The sequence below is a fragment of the Bufo bufo genome, chromosome 4 (genome assembly GCF_905171765.1).
Source record: "Bufo bufo chromosome 4, aBufBuf1.1, whole genome shotgun sequence".
Classification (NCBI taxonomy): domain Eukaryota; kingdom Metazoa; phylum Chordata; class Amphibia; order Anura; family Bufonidae; genus Bufo; species Bufo bufo.
Window position 1 is genome coordinate 612,062,401 of NC_053392.1, and position 20,325 is coordinate 612,082,725.

Genomic DNA, 20,325 nt, shown 5'->3' on the forward strand with positions numbered 1-20,325 from the left:
GCACATGAAAAGCATGCTTCTTCACGGTCACTTAACATGTTCGTTTTGCGGTTACGTTAGGGAATGCATGCATTGGTCTTTATTCTTACAGTAGAGAAGTCATTAATTATAACTTTTTGTGAATTGGGACATTTAAACTTGCTTTTTTTTTTATTTTATTCCAATCTAAATTTAGTCGGAGACGGTGCATTGTTTGCCGACTCCGACTCCAGGTACCCAAAATTTCCCCCGACTCCGACTCCTCAACTCCACAGCCCTGATATCTACTGTGAGGGGGCACATATCTTGGCATATCTACTGTGAGGGGACACCTATCTTGGCATATCTACTGTGAGGGGGCACATATCTTGGCATATCTACTGTGAGGGGGCACATATCTTGGCATATCTACTGTGAGGGGGGCACATATCTGTGAGTAGACCTGAGGGACTGAAACACTGGGTAGAAAATAAAAGTAGGCACATAAGGACTGATTCCCTTATATCCGCTCTGTGTAAGGTCTTTAATCTATAATACATGCAGTTTGATTGCTGTAAGCGCCGTGCAAAATGCCACAAGGGGGCCACTGAGACTTTATCGCCCAAGGGCCCACATGAACCTGGAGCCGGCCCTTCTCCCAAATACCTTTCATTAGTTATATTGGCTCGTTTTGTCTGGGGAGCAATTTTTAGGGGAAATAAAACAAAACCTATCCTAATAACACAGGAGGACAAGTTACTTCAGAGCACTGAGCTAAAGAGCTGCCTCATCCTCCTCTCTGCTCTGCTTGTCAGGGATTATGATCCTGAATACAGATGATAAGATCTTGAGCTGAATCTCTGTGGGAATGGAGATCATGAGGAGACCTGAAGTAGAGAGAGGACGGACTGTGGTAATGGAGTATGAGAGTTATAGTGGCCTGTTTGCTGTATGTGGTGCACTGCCGTGTGTGTCCTGTGTAACACTATTCACTATAGAGCAGGGGAGGCCGACTGACTGATATATCATATTAATATCAGCAATCTGCTTTGTATAGGACACATCAATATCTCCTTCGTACTTTATCATTGGTTCTAATTCCCAATTTCTTAGACTTGTTAGTTCATGTAATATGTTCTTCCAGATGTGATTTTGCTCTCAATCCTTGTTTCCCTTAGGTTCAGGACTCTCTTCTTTTAAGACAATGGTCATTTTCCTCAAGGACCAACCAAGGATGGAGAAGGACAGAGACCACATGGCTGCGAGGATATTAGACCTCACCCTGGAGATCATCTCCTTGATAACCGGAGAGGTGAGAGTCTCACATGACATCACTCTTATCTCTAGTAATAAACCAGGGAAATGTCTGGAAAGATGAATGATTCTTAGACTATCTGTAGTGATCGGCGTCTCCCCATACACAGGATTACACAGTAGTGAAGAAGTCGTCTGGTGAGTGTGTGACACCCCGTGTGTCAGGAGGATGGAGCAGGACCCAGAGCCCCATCACCGAGCCTCCACCTCATTCCCTGATACATGAGCAGAAGATCCTAGAACTTACCACCAGGATCACTGAGCTGCTGAGCGGAGAGGTGAGCGCTGCTGGGAATGCTGGGACATTATACAATAACGCCAAGGGAGGGGTCTGGTAATGACTGTGTCCTTGTGTTGTCAGGTTCCTATAAGGTGTCAGGATGTCGCTGTCTATTTCTCCATGGAGGAGTGGGAGTATTTAGAAGAACACAAGGATCTGTACAAGGACGCCATGATGGAGAATCACCAGTCCCTCACATCACCGGGTAAGAGGAGACCTTCCATGACTGTAGAGGAGAGAACAGTTCTGAGAGTCAGATTCTCCATCATCTAATCCTCACATATAGACAATGTATTCAGTCACTGTGTGTGTTTCCTATAGATTAATGAAGAGGGTCGGGCGTCCGGAGAACACAATAAAACATCAGGCTTTATGATATATCCAGATAAGATCCAGCACCGATGCGATCACTTATTTGTTTCAGATCAACTATGGGGCCTAGTCCCATCATATCCATACATGTAATAGTATAAAACAAGATTGTACGAAATTCCAATTTCCCAACAAAGTCATGTGATGCACAAGGTACCACCTAAAGGACCACATATTGTGCATAAGTATATACAGGTACCACCCCGATCGGTCACATGACCTCTATACACAAAGAACTGAACACAGATGTGCACTCTATGGATGAGATATCTATATAATCCAAATGAGAAGTTAAATATACACATGTTGAGGAGACATCATATAAATACATAAGGGGTCATTCATTGTAGCCCTATGCCAGCTTTTCTGGCTTAGAAAAGTTGCAAATTATATTGCAAGTGTCAGTTTAATACTGGGTGGCATCTCCCCTTGCTGTGATACAGGCGGCCACTCTGGCATGGTAGATGCTGAATATCCTCCTCTGGTCATTCCAAACTCTTTCAACTTGGAGCTGTGGTTCAGACAAGGTGGTTCTTGGATGCTGTGCATGGGCGATCCATCACCCCATCCAGTCCCAGACATTCTTGATGGGGCATAGATCTGGTGAGGGAGCTGGCCAGGGGAGCTCCTGGTTACCCTGAAGAGCATGATGTGTGGGCAGATGTTATCTCGTGGAAACACCAAATCTCTTGTTTAAAAAAAAAAAAAGGAGTAGGACTGGTTCCATGATGTCCAGCAGGACATACCGAAGGCTGGTCAATGTTCCCTCCACGAATACCAGATGGGAACTGGCATTGTAGCTAATGTAATTCCACACTATGACATCTGTTGTTAGTCCTGTGAGTAGATCTCTAGCCTTCCTGAAAACTGTAATCCGAACATCTTTAGTACCAAGGCAGATCCTGTTTTCATCACTGAACACTAGTGCCTCCAATGGGCTCTCCCAGACCACCAGTGGTGACGCTCTTGGCGATAAGAGGTCAGTAAGTAAGTAAGTTGCATAAATGCAGTCCTGCTCCAAATAGATGGGGGGGGAAGGGGTTACAGTCACAGGGACTACTGCCGAACCAATTTGTGAGGCCCTGGTGTCCTTTGAGATACAGCAGCGCTTCTTGCACAGAGATCTTGGGGTGCAGATGTCTGTCTTGACCATCCAGAACCCCCTCTACGTGTGTGAGTGTCCTCCTCTGACCACACCACCGATGCACTACAGAAACTTTAGTCCAACTCTTTCAAAAATTTGCAGATGGACCATCCAGCTTCACGAAAGCCCGCTATTGTGCTGCTTTCAAAGTCTGTTAATTGCACAAATGGTGCCTGCCTTTGTCTAGCAGGCATAGTGAGCGCTTCCACAATCAACAGTCCTGACAGAGAGGACGTAAAACAGTGCTGCGAGACGAAAAACGGCGACAGTGATGCCTGACAAAAAATGTCTGTGGGACGTCTGTATGCAATGTAAGGACCTTGGAACTATGATCAGTCTGAACGGCTCCGTAGCTTGCTGTTTGCACTGCATTTCATGGTGACAGGTTGGCAACCAATTTTAATTTTTAAAAGGGCCTCTGAAAATTTTAGTTGGAATCTGCCTGTCTTAATCCAGGATTGCGCTGGGAGACTCTTTTAATATGGCGCCCGCTTGCAAGCGCAGCGTTCACCATAGCCGGTGGGTCTCTGCTGTTTCAAACAGCAGAGGACCGCTTCTAATGTCTGCAACCGGCAATAATGCCAATCACAGGCATATAACCCTTTAGATGCCGTGGTCAAGCATTATGTGTGCCAGTATATAGGGTCCCCAGTAGATGCCCCCATAGTGCTCCCCCCTTATAGCCCCATAGTGCCCCCCATAATGTGTGCCAGTATATAGGGCCCCCATAGTGCCCCCCCCCACTTCTCCATAGTGCCCCCCATAATGTGTGCCAGTATACAGGGCTCCCAGTAGATGCCTCCATAGTTCCCCTCATAATGTGTGCCAGTATATAGGGCCCCCAGTAGATGCTCCCATAGTGCTCCGGCCCACTTCTCCATAGTGCCCCCCCCATAATGTGTGTCAGTATAAAGGGCCCCCATAGTGCTCCCCCCCCCCCCCACTTCTCCATAGTGCCCCCCATAATGTGTGCCAATATATAGGGGCCCCCTCCCTTCTTCGCCATACTATACTAAAAATAATGAAAAAAATAAACACTAATACTTGCCTCCATGCTGCTTCCAGCGATGCGATGCAGGCCTCTTCCAGCCTGTGTCCCGCGCTGTACGCTGCCCGTCTCAGGCGGCGCAATGATGTCATTGCGCCGCCTGCACCAGCCTCTGATAGGCTAGAGGCATTAGGCCTGTAGCCTATCAGGGGAACGGGGAAGGGAGACGCCTGCCCCACGCACCGTTCATCTGTATGGCTATCCTAAGGACAGCGATACAGATGAATATAGAGATGATCACTTCCATGATGGAAGCGCTCTTCTCCCGCTGCCCAGCCGCCGAACCTCCCAATGGGACCCCCTCCCACACTGATCCCCTGTGAAGCCGAACTGGCTGCACAGGCGGTATGTCCGCCCCTGCTTCTCACCTGTGTCATGTGACCAGCAATCAGACTCTCCAACTGATCCAGTATCTTATGTGTGGATGGGAAGTCAGTTTCTCTGTGTGTTCCTATGGGGGCCTCAGTCTCATTGGAATGAATAGAGAAGTAACTGACTTCCTGGCCTGTGTCAGTTGGAGATCACGTTCTAGCAGGTCAGAGAATAAACATTTTGCCCGGAGTTCTACTTTAACCAGTTCACCGGATTTTTCTTGTAGAGTTAATGGCCAGTCCACCCCTGAGGGGAGGTTCCATCAATTCTAAGCAGCCCACACTATTGTCCCTCTAAAACGATGTCCTCCTGCTTTTTTTTTTTTTTTTTTCCTATGGGCTGCTCCGTTCCCCCCGCTGTGCCCCCCGTTCTGGTTTCTCGCCCTGTATGCTATCCCATACCATTGGTCCAGGGAGGAGGAGATGCCTGTGTTTCTCAGGGGGAGACTCCTTCTCCCTGGCTGTGACGCGGTCCGCTGCGATTGGACAGTTCACAGCCAGGAAAAAGGAACCGCCCCCTGCGAAACACAGCCAGCTCCTCCTCCCTGTACCTATGGTATAGATTAGCATACAGGGTAAGAAACCAGAACGGGGGGCACAGCGGGGGGGAAATTGAGCAGCCCATAGGAAAAAAAAATCATGTCTCCTCAACATGCCCTACAGTGTCAGGTATTTATATTGTAATGTCAGGACCAGTGAAAGGTCCTCTTTAATCTTTGTCGTATGATGAGTAGGCTTGGACTGGTCCACAGGGGAACAGGTGAATCCGTCGGGCCCCTGAGCAAGGTGGGCCCCTTGTTCCCCACACTCTACACAAGTGGCACATTGCATTGAGTGTATTACATATAGGTGAGCAATATCTTACCCAGCCTATTTTCATATTAAAAACTGGGTAGATTATTTAACAGAGTACCCAGTATATTGGTATAGATGCATCAGGTGGCGGAGATGACTTCTAGGCACAGGGAACCGTTCTCTAAAAATCACTGCAGGGGCCCCTATAATCATCTTGCCGCTGCTGTGTTAGCAGGTCAAATTTGCATGTAGCTTTACAGTGGGCCGCCAGAATACATTTTACAGGTGGGCCCCTGGCACCCTAGTCCGACACTGATGGTGAGGATAAAAGCTCTGTCTCTATAAAGCCTCTTTTACACGAGCGAGTTTTCTGCGCGGGTGCAATGCGTAAAGTGAACGCATAGCACCCTTCACTGAATCCTGACCCGTTCATTTCAATGGGTCTGTGCACGAGCGTTTCTTTTCATGCATCATTTCTGCGTTGCGTGAGAATCACAGCATGTTCTATATTCTGCGGTTTTTTTTCACGCAGCCCTGGCCCCATAGAAGTGAATGTGTTTTTTACTGATGGTTGCTAGGAGATGTTTTCACGTGCTCGAAAAACGCATTGCACCCACGTGGAAAACACTGAACGCAATTGCAGACAAAACTAAATGATCTTGCTTGTGAAATGGTGACAGTTTCACTGAACGCATCCTGACACAATTCGTACATTCCTTGTGAAAGAGGCCTAAGGCCCCTTTCACACGGGCGAGTATTCCACACGGATGCGATGCGTGAGGTGAACGCATTGCACCCGCACTGAATCCCGACCCATTCATTTCTATGGGGCTGTTCACATGAGCGGTGATTTTCACGCATCACTTGTGCGTTGCGTGAAAATCGCAGCATGCTCTATATTCTGCGTTTTTCACGCAACGCAGGCCCCATAGAAGTGAATGGGGTTGCGTGAAAATCGCAAGCATCCGCAAGCAAGTGTGGATGCGGTGCGATTTTCACGCATGGTTGCTAGGTGACAGTCTATTCACTGTATTATTTTCCCTTATAACATGGTTATAAGGGAAAATAATAGCATTCTGAATACAGAATGCTTAGTAGGTGATCAATTGAGGGTTAAAAAATAAATAAAAAAATTAACTCACCTTCTCCTATTGTTCGCGTAGTTCCCGGTCTCTTCTTTACTTCTCAAAAGATGAACTATCGGCTAGGACCTGTGGTGACGTCAGATCACATGCTCCAATCACATGGTCCATCACCACGGTAATGTACCATGTGATTGGAGCATGTGATCTGACGTCACCAAAGGTCCTTTAGCCCACAGCTCATCATTAAAGAAGTAAAGAAGAGACTGGGAACTACGCGAACAAGAGGAGAAGGTGAGTTATTTTTTTTATTTTTTTTTAACCCTCAATTGATCACCTACTAAGCATTCTGTATTCAGAATGCTATTATTTTCCCTTATAACCATGTTATAAGGGAAAATAATAAAATCTACACAACACCTAACCCAAGCCCGAACTTCTGTGAAGAAGTTCGGGTTTGGGTACCAAACATGCGTGATTTTTCTCACGCGAGTGCAAAACGCATTACAATGTTTTGCACTCGCTCGGAAAAATCACGGGTGTTCCCGCAACGCACCCGCACATTTTCCCGCAACGGCCGTGTGAAAGAGGCCTAAGAGATTATATTCTGGGACCTCTGCACAGAAAGAACTCATGAACACTGGGGAAAAATTACTAAAGCCAGCACTTCATACACTGACTTTAAATTTAACAAAATTGTTAAGAGGCACACCTCGGAAGATAAGTGCACCAGAAACTGACCTTTAGATTTAAATCTTTTTGCCGCGTAGACCCCAGCTTTTTAAGGAAAGCGGTGAGCGCAATATAAAAGGAGGAAATTCAAATTTCATTTTTTTTGTACAAAACTGGTTTGAGTAAGTTTTTCACCCTTATGGTGTTTTCTGTGGTCTTTTCTTTTTATTTTTTTTAAGTGCTTTTTCAAATTGTTGTACATTATCCTGTTTTCTTATATCTCCTATATCCTTTGTTTCCTGGCTTGCTATTGTCTCAATAAAGCTTGATAGGTAAATTACGTTATTTGGGAAAATAAGAATATTTTGTTTCATTTTCCAGTAAGCGACTCCCATGGACCTCTCCATTTATCTTCCTGTCGTGAAGCAGAAGACAACAATACCACACAAGCTAATTCAATTACTCCTAATGCACCCTCAGTCCTTCACAGCGAAGATCTATCCACCGATACCACTGGTCACAAGAAACCTTTATCTAATCGGTCACTGACTGGCAAGCAAATAACTGGAAATAGAAGGAGGGAAATCTTTTCCAGTGGTAAACATTTTATAAAGAAATCTAATATTTCTTTGCATGAGAGAAATCGCAGAGATAAAAGGCCATTTTCATGCTCAGAATGTGGGAAATGTTTTACCAGGAAATTCATTCTAGTTGGACATCAAAGAACTCACACAGGAGAGAAGCCGTATTCATGTTCAGAATGTGGGAAATGTTTTAGTCGGAAATCATATTTTGATAGACATCAGAGAACTCACAATGGAGAGAAGCTATTTCCATGTTCAGAATGCGAAAAATGTTTTATTCAAAAATCTGATTTTGAGAGACATCAGAGAACTCACACAGGGGAGAAACCATTTTTATGTCATGAATGTGGGAAATGTTTCCGTAACCAATCAAATCTTTCGGAACATCTAAGAATTCACACAGGAGAGAAGCCATTTTCATGTTCAGAATGTGAGAAATGTTTTAGTTTGAAATCATCTCTTCTTTTTCATCAGCAAACTCACAGAAGAGAGAAGCCATTTCCATGCTCAGAATGTGGAACGTGTTTTGCAGATAACATAGCTCTTCTTAATCATCAGCATTCACAGTGTGAGAAACATTTTAGTCAGGATCTTGATAGACATCAGAGAGCTTACACAGGAGAGAAACCATTTGTATGTCTTGAATGTGGGAATTGTTTTAGTCGAAAATCATCTCTTGCAGGACATCTAAGAATCCACACAGGAGACAAACCATTTTCATGTTCCAAATGCAGGAAATGTTTTAATCATAAATCAGATCTGGATAGACATCAGAGAACTCATACAGGGGAGAAGCCATTTGCATGTTCTGAATGTGGGAAAAGTTTTATTCGGAAATCACAACTTGTGAGTCATCTCAAACTCCACTTAGGGGTGAAGCCATTTTCATGTGCAGAATGTGGGAAATGTTTTAGTCAAAAATTATATCTTAATAGACATCATAGGTTTCACATTGGAGAGAAGCCATTTTCATGCTCAGAATGTGGGAAATGTTTTATTCAGAAATCAGATCTTGGTAGACATCAGAGAACTCACACAGGGGAGAAACCATTTGTATGTTCTGAATGTGGGAAGTGTTTTTCTAGGAGAATAAATCTTAGGGACCATCAAAGAGTTCACACAGGAGAGAATGTATCTATGTGTCCTGAATGTGGGAAACGTTTTAGCCGTAAATCAAATCTTGAGGAACATCTAAGAGTTCACACAGGAGAAAAGCCGTTTTCTTGCTCAGAATGTGGAACATGTTTTACCTATAAAATAGATCTTCTTCGTCATCAGAGAACTCACACAGGAGAGAAGCCATTTTTATGCGCTGAATGTGGAAAGTGTTTCCGCCTGAAATCAGGTCTTGTTCAACATCAGAGGACTCACACAAAAAAGAAGCCATTGTAATGTTCAGATTGTGGAAGGAGAAGTGCTTCATTGTAGGACCTTTTGCCAAACAGTGCCTTCTGATGTCTAGATAACATATTACATGAACCTTATACACTATACAATATAACAAAGAATATAAGTCACATGTCCGTTGACCATTGGATTATCTGCACCAGTCGCATCTTACTTCTTAAGGACCCTTCTAGAGATCAATAAACTTGTTCAGGTTTGACGAATGTTTAAAAAAGTTCACGTCGGACCCAAACTGGTTTGGGCCGAACCAGATTGGCTCCAATTGCAATTGGTATATAACTCCCTCTAGTCTCCTAGGACTCAGAATTTTTTAGGAAAACATGTTAGGCTACTTTCACACTGGCGTTTTGGTTTCCGTTTGTGAAATCCGTTTCAGGGCTCTCACAAGCGGTCCAAAACGGATCAGTTTTGCCCTGATGCATTCTGAATAGAAAAGGATCCGCTCAGAATGCATGTGTTTACCTCCATTCCGCTCTGGAGGCGGACACCAAAACGCTGCTTGCAGTGTTTTGGTGTCCGCCTGACGATGCGGAGGCAAACTGATCCGTCCTGACACACAATGTAAGTCACTGACACAATAGAAAACTGATCCGTCCCCCATTGACTTGCAATGGTGTTCAAGACGGATCCGTTTTGGCTATGTTACAAATAATACAAACGGATCCGTTCTGAACGGATGCATGCGGTTGCATTATCTGAACGGAAGCGTTTGTGCAGATCCATGACGGATCCGCACCAAACGCGAGTGTGAAGTAGCCTTATCGCTTTGTTTTTTTCTCTCACCCCTCCCCAAGCTTTTGAACGCAAAAACAGCAATAGTAAATAATGTCTGAGTGACGCTGACATAAATGGCTATGGGTAAACGCACCTTTGATGGCGTTAACAAACAGCGTGTTTAAAAACGCACATCGGCGTCACATGTGTTATATGTTTTCATATTCCAAAGCTTCCAAAAATTGTCCCTTATTTGCAGGCAGATGCTTAAACACGCACAGTGTTTTGGGGGTAAAAAATAAATTTAAAAAAACATTTGATTGTTGGGGGACCAAGCGTCCAAAGATTATGCCTTGACGGGGTCAGAATGGCTGCCCATACCACATGCACAAGTTTTAATTTTCAGAAGTAAAAGGGATCATTGTAAATGAGCCTAGAAAAATTCTCCCTTTTAATTAGGAGCTGCAGCATTGCATTTTTAATGTGGAAAGGGTAGCATATCAAAAGGCACGTGACCGCTATAGCAGCATGGAGGCGGCGGCAGCAGTGATACCGGCAGGCAGCAGTAGCCGTATGGAACATGAGGGCAGGCAGACAGCAACGAGTCGCATTTTGGTAGGCAGACATTTAAACCCTTTTTTTTTTTTCTCTGCTGTGTACCTGGTTAAGAGGAGTGGTTTGTGCTTCCAGGTGCTATTATTGCATTGCTGAACTCTTACTGAGCTCGCTCTAACTGGGGCTTGCTGTACTAAGTGGAGTTTAAAGAACCGGAGTGCAAGACAAGGAGCAAGAAACTAAGGTTTGATATATTTTGCTTGAGTGTTGTTGGCTTGATTCTAGCTAGTCCTCCAACTACAGCAGACAAGGTCTAAATCTAACTCATATTTACTGTTTTTCTTCTTTACTGTTCATCCACATTTAAGCATGTGCTCCATGGACAATGTTACTAAGTGTGTGTCCTGTGCAATGTATGCGTGCCTTGAAGAGCCATTCGAGGGTGAATACATTTGCACTAGATGCAATCATGTTGCATGTTTGAAGGCCCAGATCTTGGATCTAAATAAGCAGCTTGAAATACTTGGGCATTGCAAAACTGGAGAGAGGCTTAGACCTCACTGTGCAGGCATTGGCTGGGGTCAGTGAAATGGAGGTGGGAGGAGGAGGGCAAGATCGGGACTATCAGGTCAGCAGTTGGGTTAATGTAGGAAGAAGGGGTAGAGGGAAAAGTGCCAGGGAGGCTAGTCCTGATCTGGAACGCTTTTTTAAATATGCCTGTTTGGCTGATATTAGGGATGAAAGCCCAGAGCCAGCAACACTGCAGCAGGGCATTTCTCCTAGCAACCAGGAGGATGACCGCTGCAGGCAGGGCCGGCCTTTGGGGTGTGCGGGCTGTGCGGCCGCACAGGGCGCCATAGCAACAGAGGCGCTGGGCGGCCGACAGCTCGCAATGTAATATGCGGCAGCAGGCGAGGCGGCACTTGTGTTCTGAGTTCTCCCTCGGGGCGCCCCCTCCCCTGTCTGACCTGATTCGTTCCTCCTCCCCTGTGTCTGACCTGCCTGCTGCCCCCGCCGCTGCCAATAAGAAGAGAGACGGGAGGAGGAGGGGATGGGCTGTGGCCACTGTGCCACCAATGAAGATAACTGACCTGAAATACAAATACAGGAGGCGGGTGCCGGAATCAAATAGCCGGCACCCGACCTCTGTGACAGGGAGCTGCGATCAGCTGCAGTTGAGTTAACCCCTCAGGTACCGCACCTGAAGGGTTAACTCAACTGCAGCTGATCGCAGCTCCCTGTCACAGAGGTCGGGTGCCGGCTATGCCTCCTGTATTTGTATAAGAAACGTTGGTGGCACAGTGCGCCCCCCCCCAACACCCCAGTATAAGAAACATTGGTGGCTCAGTGGGAAGTGCCAATGACTGTTAAAAAATAATTTAAAAAAATTAACTCACCTCCTCCAGTTGATCGCGTAGCTGCCGGTCTCCTGTTTCTTCAGGACCTGTGGTGACGTCACTGAGCTCATCACATGACCCATTACCATGGTGATGTATCATGTGATGAGCACAGTGATGTCACCACAGGTCCTTTGACAGGTCATGAAGAAAGAACAGAAGACGATCAGTTGGAGGAGGTGAGTTAATTATTTTTTAACCCTCATTGGCACTGCCCACTGCGCCACCAATGTTTATTATATTGGGGGGGGGGGTGCACTGCACCACCAATGTTTATTATATTAGGGGGGGCGCACTGTGCAAATGTTTATTATATTGGGGGGGCCCACTGCGCCACCAATGTTTATCATACTGGGGTGTTGGGGGGGGCGCACTGCGCCACCAATGTTTATTATATTGGGGGGGGGTGCACTGCGCCACCAATGTTTATTATATTGGGTGGGGGGGTGCACTGCACCACCAATGTTTGTTATATTGGGGGGGCGCACTGCGCTCATGTTATATTGGGGGGGCACACTGCGCCAATGTTTATTATATTGGGGGGCCCACTGCGCCACCAATGTTTATACTGGGGTGTTGGGGGGGCGCACTGCGCCACCAATGTTTATTATACTGGGGGGGCCCACTGCGCCACCAATGTTTATTATACTGGGGGGGGGGTGCACTGCGCCACCAATGTTTATTATATTGGGGGGGGGCGCACTGCGCCACCAATGTTTATTATATTGGGGGGGGCGCACTGCGCACAACGACGGGTTAGGGAAATTTCACAGCAGAGTGCGCATGCGCTGGGAGCCTCGCCGGCGGTTAGGGTAGGGAAAAATTATGGGCCAGTGCACAGGTGCGGTGATCGGATGGATGTTCTCAGCTGGACACCGGCCGACACTGCGCATGCGCTGGGAGCCTCACCAGCGGTTAGGGTAGGGAAAAAGCACTGGCCCGTACGTAATTTTTCCCTTCCATAACCGCTGGTGAGGCTCCCGGTGCATGCGCAGTGTCGGCCGGTGTCCAGCTGAGAACATCCATCCGATCACTGCGCCTGCGCACTGGCCCATAGTTTTTCCCTACCCTAACCGCCGGCGAGGCTCCTGGCGCATGCGCACTCTGCTGTGAAATTTCCCTAACCTGTCGTTGTGCGCCTGCGCAGCGCGGCACACCTCCTCACGTCATGTCCGGTGCGACCGGAAGTGACGAAGGTAGGGAAATCTCACGAAGTAGGGAAGTATAACATTACACCGGCCTTTGGGGTGTGCGGGCTGGTAACTACTTGGTTGGTAACTACTTTTTTTGAGGGGGGGGGGGGGGGCGCCACAAGGTTAGCTCGCACAGGGCGCCTGAACACCTAAGGCCGGCCCTGGCTGCAGGAAGGATGGGAAAAGGAGTGCAGCAAAGGTCTGGCAGATGCTGGTGGTAGGGGACTCTATTATTAGGAGGACAAACGGTCATCTGTCGCCGAGACCGTGAATGCCGAACAGTGTGTTGTCTTCTGGGTGCTCGGGTTCGGCATATTGCGGATCAGATTGCTGGGTGGGGCTGGGGAAGACGCGTCGGTCATGGTATACATTGGCAACAATGACAAAGTCAGCGGGAGATGGAAGGTCCTTAAAAATTATTTTAGGGCAGTGTTTCCCAACCAGTTTGCCTCCAGCTGTTGCAAAACTACAACTCCCAGCATGCCCGCACAGCCAAAGGCTGTCTGGGCATGCTGGGAGTTGTAGTTTTGCAACAGCTGGAGGCACACTGGTTGGGAAACACTGTTTTAGGGAACTAGGAGAGAAGCTCAAGTCTAGTACCTCCAAAGTAGTGTTTTCAGAACTACTACCAGTGCCACGAGCGTCACCAGAGAGACAACGGGAGCTTAGGGAGTTAAATAAGTGGCTCAGAAGCTGGTGCAGGAAGGAAGGGTTTGGGTTCATGGAGAACTGGACTGCCTTCTCTGTCGGTGACAGGCTCTACAGTTGGGACGGGATGCACCTTAATGGGGAGGGTGCAACTGCCCTGGGGGGAAAATGGTTAGATGGCTGGAGGAGCTTTTAAACTAGGATCTGTGGGGAGGGTGGGGGGTCATACTAATCAGGGGGGTAGATAGAGTAGGGATTTAGTGGGGGCTGGGGTTAGTGAGGAAAATGGGGACAAGACTGGGCAGAACTATACACCAATGAAAAATTGAACTGCTGGTAACAAGAACCTGTTACATACAGACATCAACCAAGGTAACCCAAAAATCCTGGATATTCACTTTACAGGTAATAGTAATTTAAAATGTATTTTCACAAATGCCAGAAGTCTAGTTAGAAAAATAGGGGAGCTGGAGGCTCTGGTACTAGAAGAACACATAGATATAGTTGGTGTGGCTGAGATATGGTTGGACTCTTCACATGACTGGGCTGTTAATATTAAAGGTTTTACACTATTTAGGAAAGACGGGGTCAATAGAAAAGGAGGTGGCGTGTGCCTGTGTGAGGAGTGATCTGAAGACAAGTGTGAAAGAGGCAATTGTGGGTGAGGATGTGGAAACCTTATTGGTGGAAGTTCAAAGGGATATAAACACTGAAAAAATAATACTTGGTGTAATCTATAGACCCCCTAACATCACAGAGGAGATAGAAGCTCAACTGTATAACCAAATAAAGCGGGCGGCACAGGCTGGTACAGTGGTCATAATTGGATATTTTAACTTCCCAGACATTGACTGGGGTCATGATTATGTCAGAATATTTATACTGCTCTGATTAACAGTCCATATTTATGTAAACAAATTAGGATCTATAATAGAGGAGATTCCAATTTGTTCTCATAAACAACAAGCTCACCAGAGCTCTTGATCTGCGTTGAATTGAAGACAAAAAAAAACAAACGGTTGTAAACAAAATATATATTTACTAATAATAATTCAGTGCAAAATAATCAATATAATGTAAAAATGGGTTACAATCCAATAATAATCAATTATAAAATTGGTAACAATGGTAAAAAAAATAAAACCTGATATGGAACTAAGAAACCCCAAATAACCTAAAGAATATGCCTCTAATCAGTAATATAATTAGATATCTTACTAATGACCCAGGGAGACAATTCCTTAACCGTATACTTGATTTCTCCCAGCCATAGATGTATTAGATCTTCATCATATTTCCTTACATAGATATATATAGATTCAACCATATATGACTAGAACTAAAATCCGTTCTTTGGAGATGATAAATAGATACATTTTACATATATATCTTTGTATCTCCCTAGGTCAAAATTATACCATTGAGGCTGCAGGTACAATGATCCCAAATTAATCTAGATCCTACACACAGGATATAATTGATGTAATATATAGATATAATTAATTAATTTCCTAATATCCAGAAGGAAATTTTATACTATACCAAGAATCGGCCTGGAAGAAATCAGAGTCAAGGTTCAGGAATGTAGTATGGTCAGGTCCTATTCCCTCCTCTCTTAGTCTCCTTGCTGTGGTGGTTGTTCCTTGGATAGATTGATTGAGTGATCAAGGGATGATCTTATGAAGTGATGATCTCCCCTATCAGCTTATGCTGCCTTTTTATCCCTCTCAGGAAGGGGCTTGGTCAGGTTAATCAACAATTAGTGACATCAGTTGTGACCCCCTCCCCCTCAGACTGATGAGTAAATGGTTTTAAAAATCTCCTTTTATGGTGTGGACAATGGTTTAACACATTAAGCAGACTTGTCATAAATGACGATGAGTGAGCAACACTAATATTTGTTCCCGAGTAGACCTGGATAATTCCATGAATAGCGTAGGACTTCGGATTGCGTGACTATACTGGAAGTCAAGATAAGTGTACATATAATTGTTTGGTAACAGACAACATTCTATTGTATCCCTTTGGACCAGTCAAAGTCCTGACTGGTAAATCAGTTGAGGAGTGTGAAGAACACTAAGTCCACATAAACCTATAACCATATTAACCTTACTTTATGCTAAAACATAGGTAAACTTGATGATAATTTTTATATGATTACATTTCCATCTTATTTCTAAAACCTAAGCGTCTAAGATATAAAAAAAACGATTTGATACATATGCAAATTAAATGGAGTTGAGTCCTGTCCCTGAGATGAGTCAGAGACGGGACTCCTACCAGGTTAATTTGCATATGTATCAAATCTTTTTTACACAATAAAAGCACAAAGAGCTATGGGGACTGGGTATTGCGGATGTGCTAGCGGTGATCTAGCAACCCATGTCCTCAGCTCTATACACAAAATCCCGATGACAGGTTCCCTTTAAGTATTCAGTTCAAGAGACTTGAATTCACCTTCTGTCCTCTTTTGAAAACCTGGACACAATGGCTGACAATTCAGCACAGATACCAGAATATAAAAAAATAAAAGGTTTAATATTTTTATTTATATATATATACATATACAGTACAGACCAAAAGTTTGGACACACCTTCTCATTCAAATAGTTTTTTTTATTTTCATGACTATGAAAATTGTAGATTCACACTGAAGGCATCAAAACTATGAATTAACACATGTGGAATTATATACATAACAAACAAGTGTAAAACAACTGAACATATGTCATATTCTAGGTTCTTCAAAGTAGCCACCTTTTGCTTTGATTACTGCTTTGCACACTCTTGGCATTCTCTTGATGAGCTTCAAGAGGTAGTCACCTGAAATGGTCTTCCAACAGTCTTGAAGGAGTTCCCAGAGATGCTTAGCACTTGTTGGCCCTTTTGCCTTCACTCTGCGGTCCAGCTCACCCCAAACCATCTTGATTGGGTTCAGGTCCGGTGACTGTGGAGGCCAGGTCATCTGGCGCAGCACCCCATCTCTCTCCTTCATGGTCAAATAGCCCTTGCTTTCAAAGTTTTCCCAATTTTTCGGCTGACTGACTGACCTTCATTTCTTAAACCTTTAAGGACACAGGGCGTACAGGTACGCCCTTGTGCCCTGGTACTTAAGGACACAGGGCGTACCTGTACGCCCTGTGTATTTTCAATCACCGGCGGGCGGTGATCGGAACCCCGTGCCTGCTCAAATCATTGAGCAGGCACTTGGGGCAAATGCGCCGGGGGGTCCAGTGACCCCCCCCATGTATGTGATCGCAGAAAACCGCAGGTCAATTCAGACCTGCGGTTTTCTGCGTTTCCGGGTTATTCGGGTCTCTGAAGACCCGATAACCCGGAACAGGATGATGATGGTGGTGTGATTTCACTCGACCAATCACCATCCAGCGATCCTGAGTGGTGATGGTGACACCCCTGTCCCTGTGCAAGGTACCGCGGCAATGGTCCTCAAGCCCGATTGTATCGTCGACTACAATCGGTATATGGGAGAAGTTGATCTCTCGGATCAAGTCCTCAAGCCATATAACGCCATGCGCAAAACCCGGGCATGGTACAAAAAAGTTGCGGTCTACTTGGTACAGGTTGCCATGTACAACTCTTTTGTACTATCCCGAAGCGCTGGCAGCACAGGGACATTCCTCCAGTTCTATGAGGCAGTCCTCATGGCCCTGATCTTTTCGGACCGGGAAAGAGCAGGCCGGAGTACCTCGGGAACTGTAGGCGCCCGGATCGTCCCTGGCCAACACTTTCCAGGTGTGGTCCCCCATACTGGAAAGAAGGGACGAACCCCAAAAAAGTGCAGAGTGTGTCGCAGGAGGGGGATGCGGAAGGACACGACTACTCAGTGCGACACGTGCCCCGATCATCCGGGCCTCTGCATTGACGGTTGCTTCAGGGAGTATCACACTTCCATGGAGTACTAAATTTATATCCCAATTTAGCACTGACATCGGATAAAAAAAAATGGTTCTCAGACTTGAGACACCCAAAAAAACAAAAATAATTTATTAAAAGTAGACATATTAGGTATCGCCGCGTCGGTAATAATCTCCTCTATAAAAATACCCCATGACCTAACCCCCCAGATTAACACGGTCCAGAAAAAAAAAAGGTGCAAAAAAAGTGTTTTTTTTTGTCACCTTACATAATAAAACGTTTAATAGCAAGCGATCAAAAAGTCATATAGCCCCCAAAATAGTGCCAATAAAACCGTCGTCTTAACCCGCAAAAAATGAGCCCCCACATAAGATAATCGGATAAAATAAAAAAATAAAAAATGACTCAGACTTTAGAGATACCCAAAAAAAAAAATTGTATCAAAAAAGATAATATAGTCAAAAACCTAAATAATTTTAAAAAGAAAAGTAGACTTATTAGGTATTGCCGCGTCCGTAAGAATTTCCTCTATAAAAATATCCCATGACCTAACCCCCCAGATTAACACGGTTAAAAAAAATAAATAAAAAAAGGTGCCAAAACCGCTATTTTTGGCACTTTTCCATTTCAATCCGTTTTTTCCGGTAACAAAACAAGGGTTAACTACCAAACAAAACTTAATTTTATTACCCTGATACTGCAGTTTACAGAAACGCCACATTTGTGGTCGTAAACTGCTGTATCAGTAAAAGGGAGGCCGCAAAAGGAAAGGACCGACATGGTTTCTGGAAGGCCGATTTTGATGGCCTTTTTTTATTGACACCATGTCCCATTTGAAGCTCCCCTGATGCACCCCTAGAGTAAAAACTCCCTAAAAGTGACCCCATCTAAGAAACTACACCCCTCAAGGTATTCAAAACTGATTATACAAACTTTATTAACCCTTTAGGTGTTCCTCAACAGTTAATGGCAAATGGAGATGAAATTTCAGAATTTCAATTTTTGGTAACCTTGCCTCACAAAAATGTAATATAGAGCAACCAAAAATCATATTTACCCTAAAAATAGTCCCCAAAAAATGCCACCTTATCCCGTAGTTTCCAAAATGGGGTCACTTTTAGGGAGTTTCTACTCCAGGGGTGCATCAGAGGGGTTGAAACAGGACACGGTGTAAATAAACCGGTCCATAAAAATCAGCCCTCCAAAAACCAAACGGCGCACCTTTCCCTCTACGCCCCGCTGTGTGGCCGTACAGTAGTTTACGGCCACATATTGGGTGTTTCTGTAAACGATATTTACAAATGCCTAACTAGGCAGAGAAACCTATCTTGACCCAGGTATTTAAAACTTCACTTTTATTGAGGTAGTTCTAAAAGTATATATATTGTATATGTGCGACATGCACCCTTTAATTGAAATAAAGACAACCAAAGAATGAAAGGTTAAAAATAGCGTCGCTGCCCATTTGCCCCTGAAGAAGCCAGAAATCTGGCGAAACATGTCGGGGGGCAGTAACAGATTTTAACTGCATTGCACCTCCTCACTGGTCACCACAGCTTCACGGTCACCCAGCCGATGGTGTCTGGTGCAGTTTAAATATTCAGTTGGTTTGAGTACAGCTGCTGAACACTGCATCTCTGTGCGTTTTCAGTCATTTAATCATTTCAGTCTGAGAATAAACGCTTTAAGCGACATATATGAACGGTGGGCAGTGTTCTCCCTCCCACGCCACCTTTCAAGGGTATCAAGACTACCCTCCACAGCGTGCAGTGAACCGCTGACGGCGTCAAGGCAGTGTGTAGCTCCGCCAGTGACAGTGGTACCTTGTCTATAGGGACATGCAGTGAGAGATAGAGCAATTCTCCCCTCCCCTTACTTAGTGCAGGTATCATCGCTATCATAGTTGAGGTGCTTTGTATTTTTAACCTTTCATTCTTTGGTTGTCTTTATTTCAATTAAAGGGTGCATGTCGCACATATACAATATATATACTTTTAGAACTACCTCAATAAAAGTGAAGTTTTAAATACCTGGGTCAAGATAGGTTTCTCTGCCTAGTTAGGCATTTGTAAATATCATATAGTAAATAACCTTACCCAGGTTGGTCCCAATATATATATATTAAAGTGTTTCTGTAAACGGCAGAGTCAGGGCAATAAAGATACAGTCTTGTTTGGCTGTTAACCCTTGCTTTGTTAGTGGAAAAAATGGGTTAAAATGGAAAATAAGGCAAAAATATGAAATTTTCAAATTTCATCCCCATTTGCCAATAACTCTTGTGCAACACCTAAAGGGTTAACGACGTATGTAAAATCAGTTTTGAATACCTTGAGAGGTGTAGTTTCTTAGATGGGGTCACTTTTAGGGAGTTTCTACTCTAGGGGTGCATCAGGGGGCTTCAAATGGGACATGGTGTAAATAAACCGGTCCATAAAAATCAGCCCTCCAAAAACCAAACGGTGCACCTTTCACTCTATGCCCCGCTGTGTGGCCGTACAGTAGTTTACGGCCACATATTGGGTGTTTCTGTAAACGGCAGAGTCAGGGCAATAAATATACAGTCTTGTTTGGCTGTTAACCCTTGCTTTGTTAGTGGAAAAAATGGGTTAAAATGAACAATTAGACAAAAAAATGAAATTCTCAAATTTCATCCCAATTTGCCAATAACTCTTGTGCAACACCTAAAGGGTTAACGACATATGTAAAATCAGTTTTGAATACCTTGAGGGGTGTAGTTTCTTAGATGGGGTCACTTTTAGGGAGTTTCTACTCTAGGGGTGCATCAGGGGGCTTCAAATGGGACATGGTGTAAATAAACCGGTCCATAAAAATCAGCCCTCCAAAATCCAAACGGCGCACCTTTCACTCTACGCCCCGCTGTGTGGCCGTACAGTAGTTTACGGCCACATATTGGG

At 44.8% G+C, this 20,325-nt stretch overlaps 1 protein-coding gene across 1 annotated transcript; it reads left to right on the forward strand.

The window, feature by feature from the left end:
* Window positions 1-1,506: 1,506 nt before the first annotated feature.
* Window positions 1,507-9,215, forward strand: LOC120999683 (gastrula zinc finger protein XlCGF26.1-like). The gene is made up of 3 exons (XM_040430700.1): window positions 1,507-1,550; window positions 1,634-1,757; window positions 7,418-9,215. Exons 2-3 carry the CDS (start codon window positions 1,673-1,675, stop codon window positions 9,010-9,012), a joined length of 1,680 nt encoding a protein of 559 aa, XP_040286634.1. The 5' UTR covers window positions 1,507-1,550; window positions 1,634-1,672; the 3' UTR covers window positions 9,013-9,215.
* Window positions 9,216-20,325: the final 11,110 nt, after the last annotated feature.

Coding starts and splice junctions, on each gene's coding strand:
- LOC120999683 (XM_040430700.1), top strand. CDS start 1,673: ATGGAGGAGTGGGAGTATTTAGAAGAACACAAGGATCTGTACAAGGAC. Junction 1,758..7,417: donor CCAGTCCCTCACATCACCGG/GTAAGAGGAGAC, acceptor TTCATTTTCCAG/TAAGCGACTCCCATGGACCT.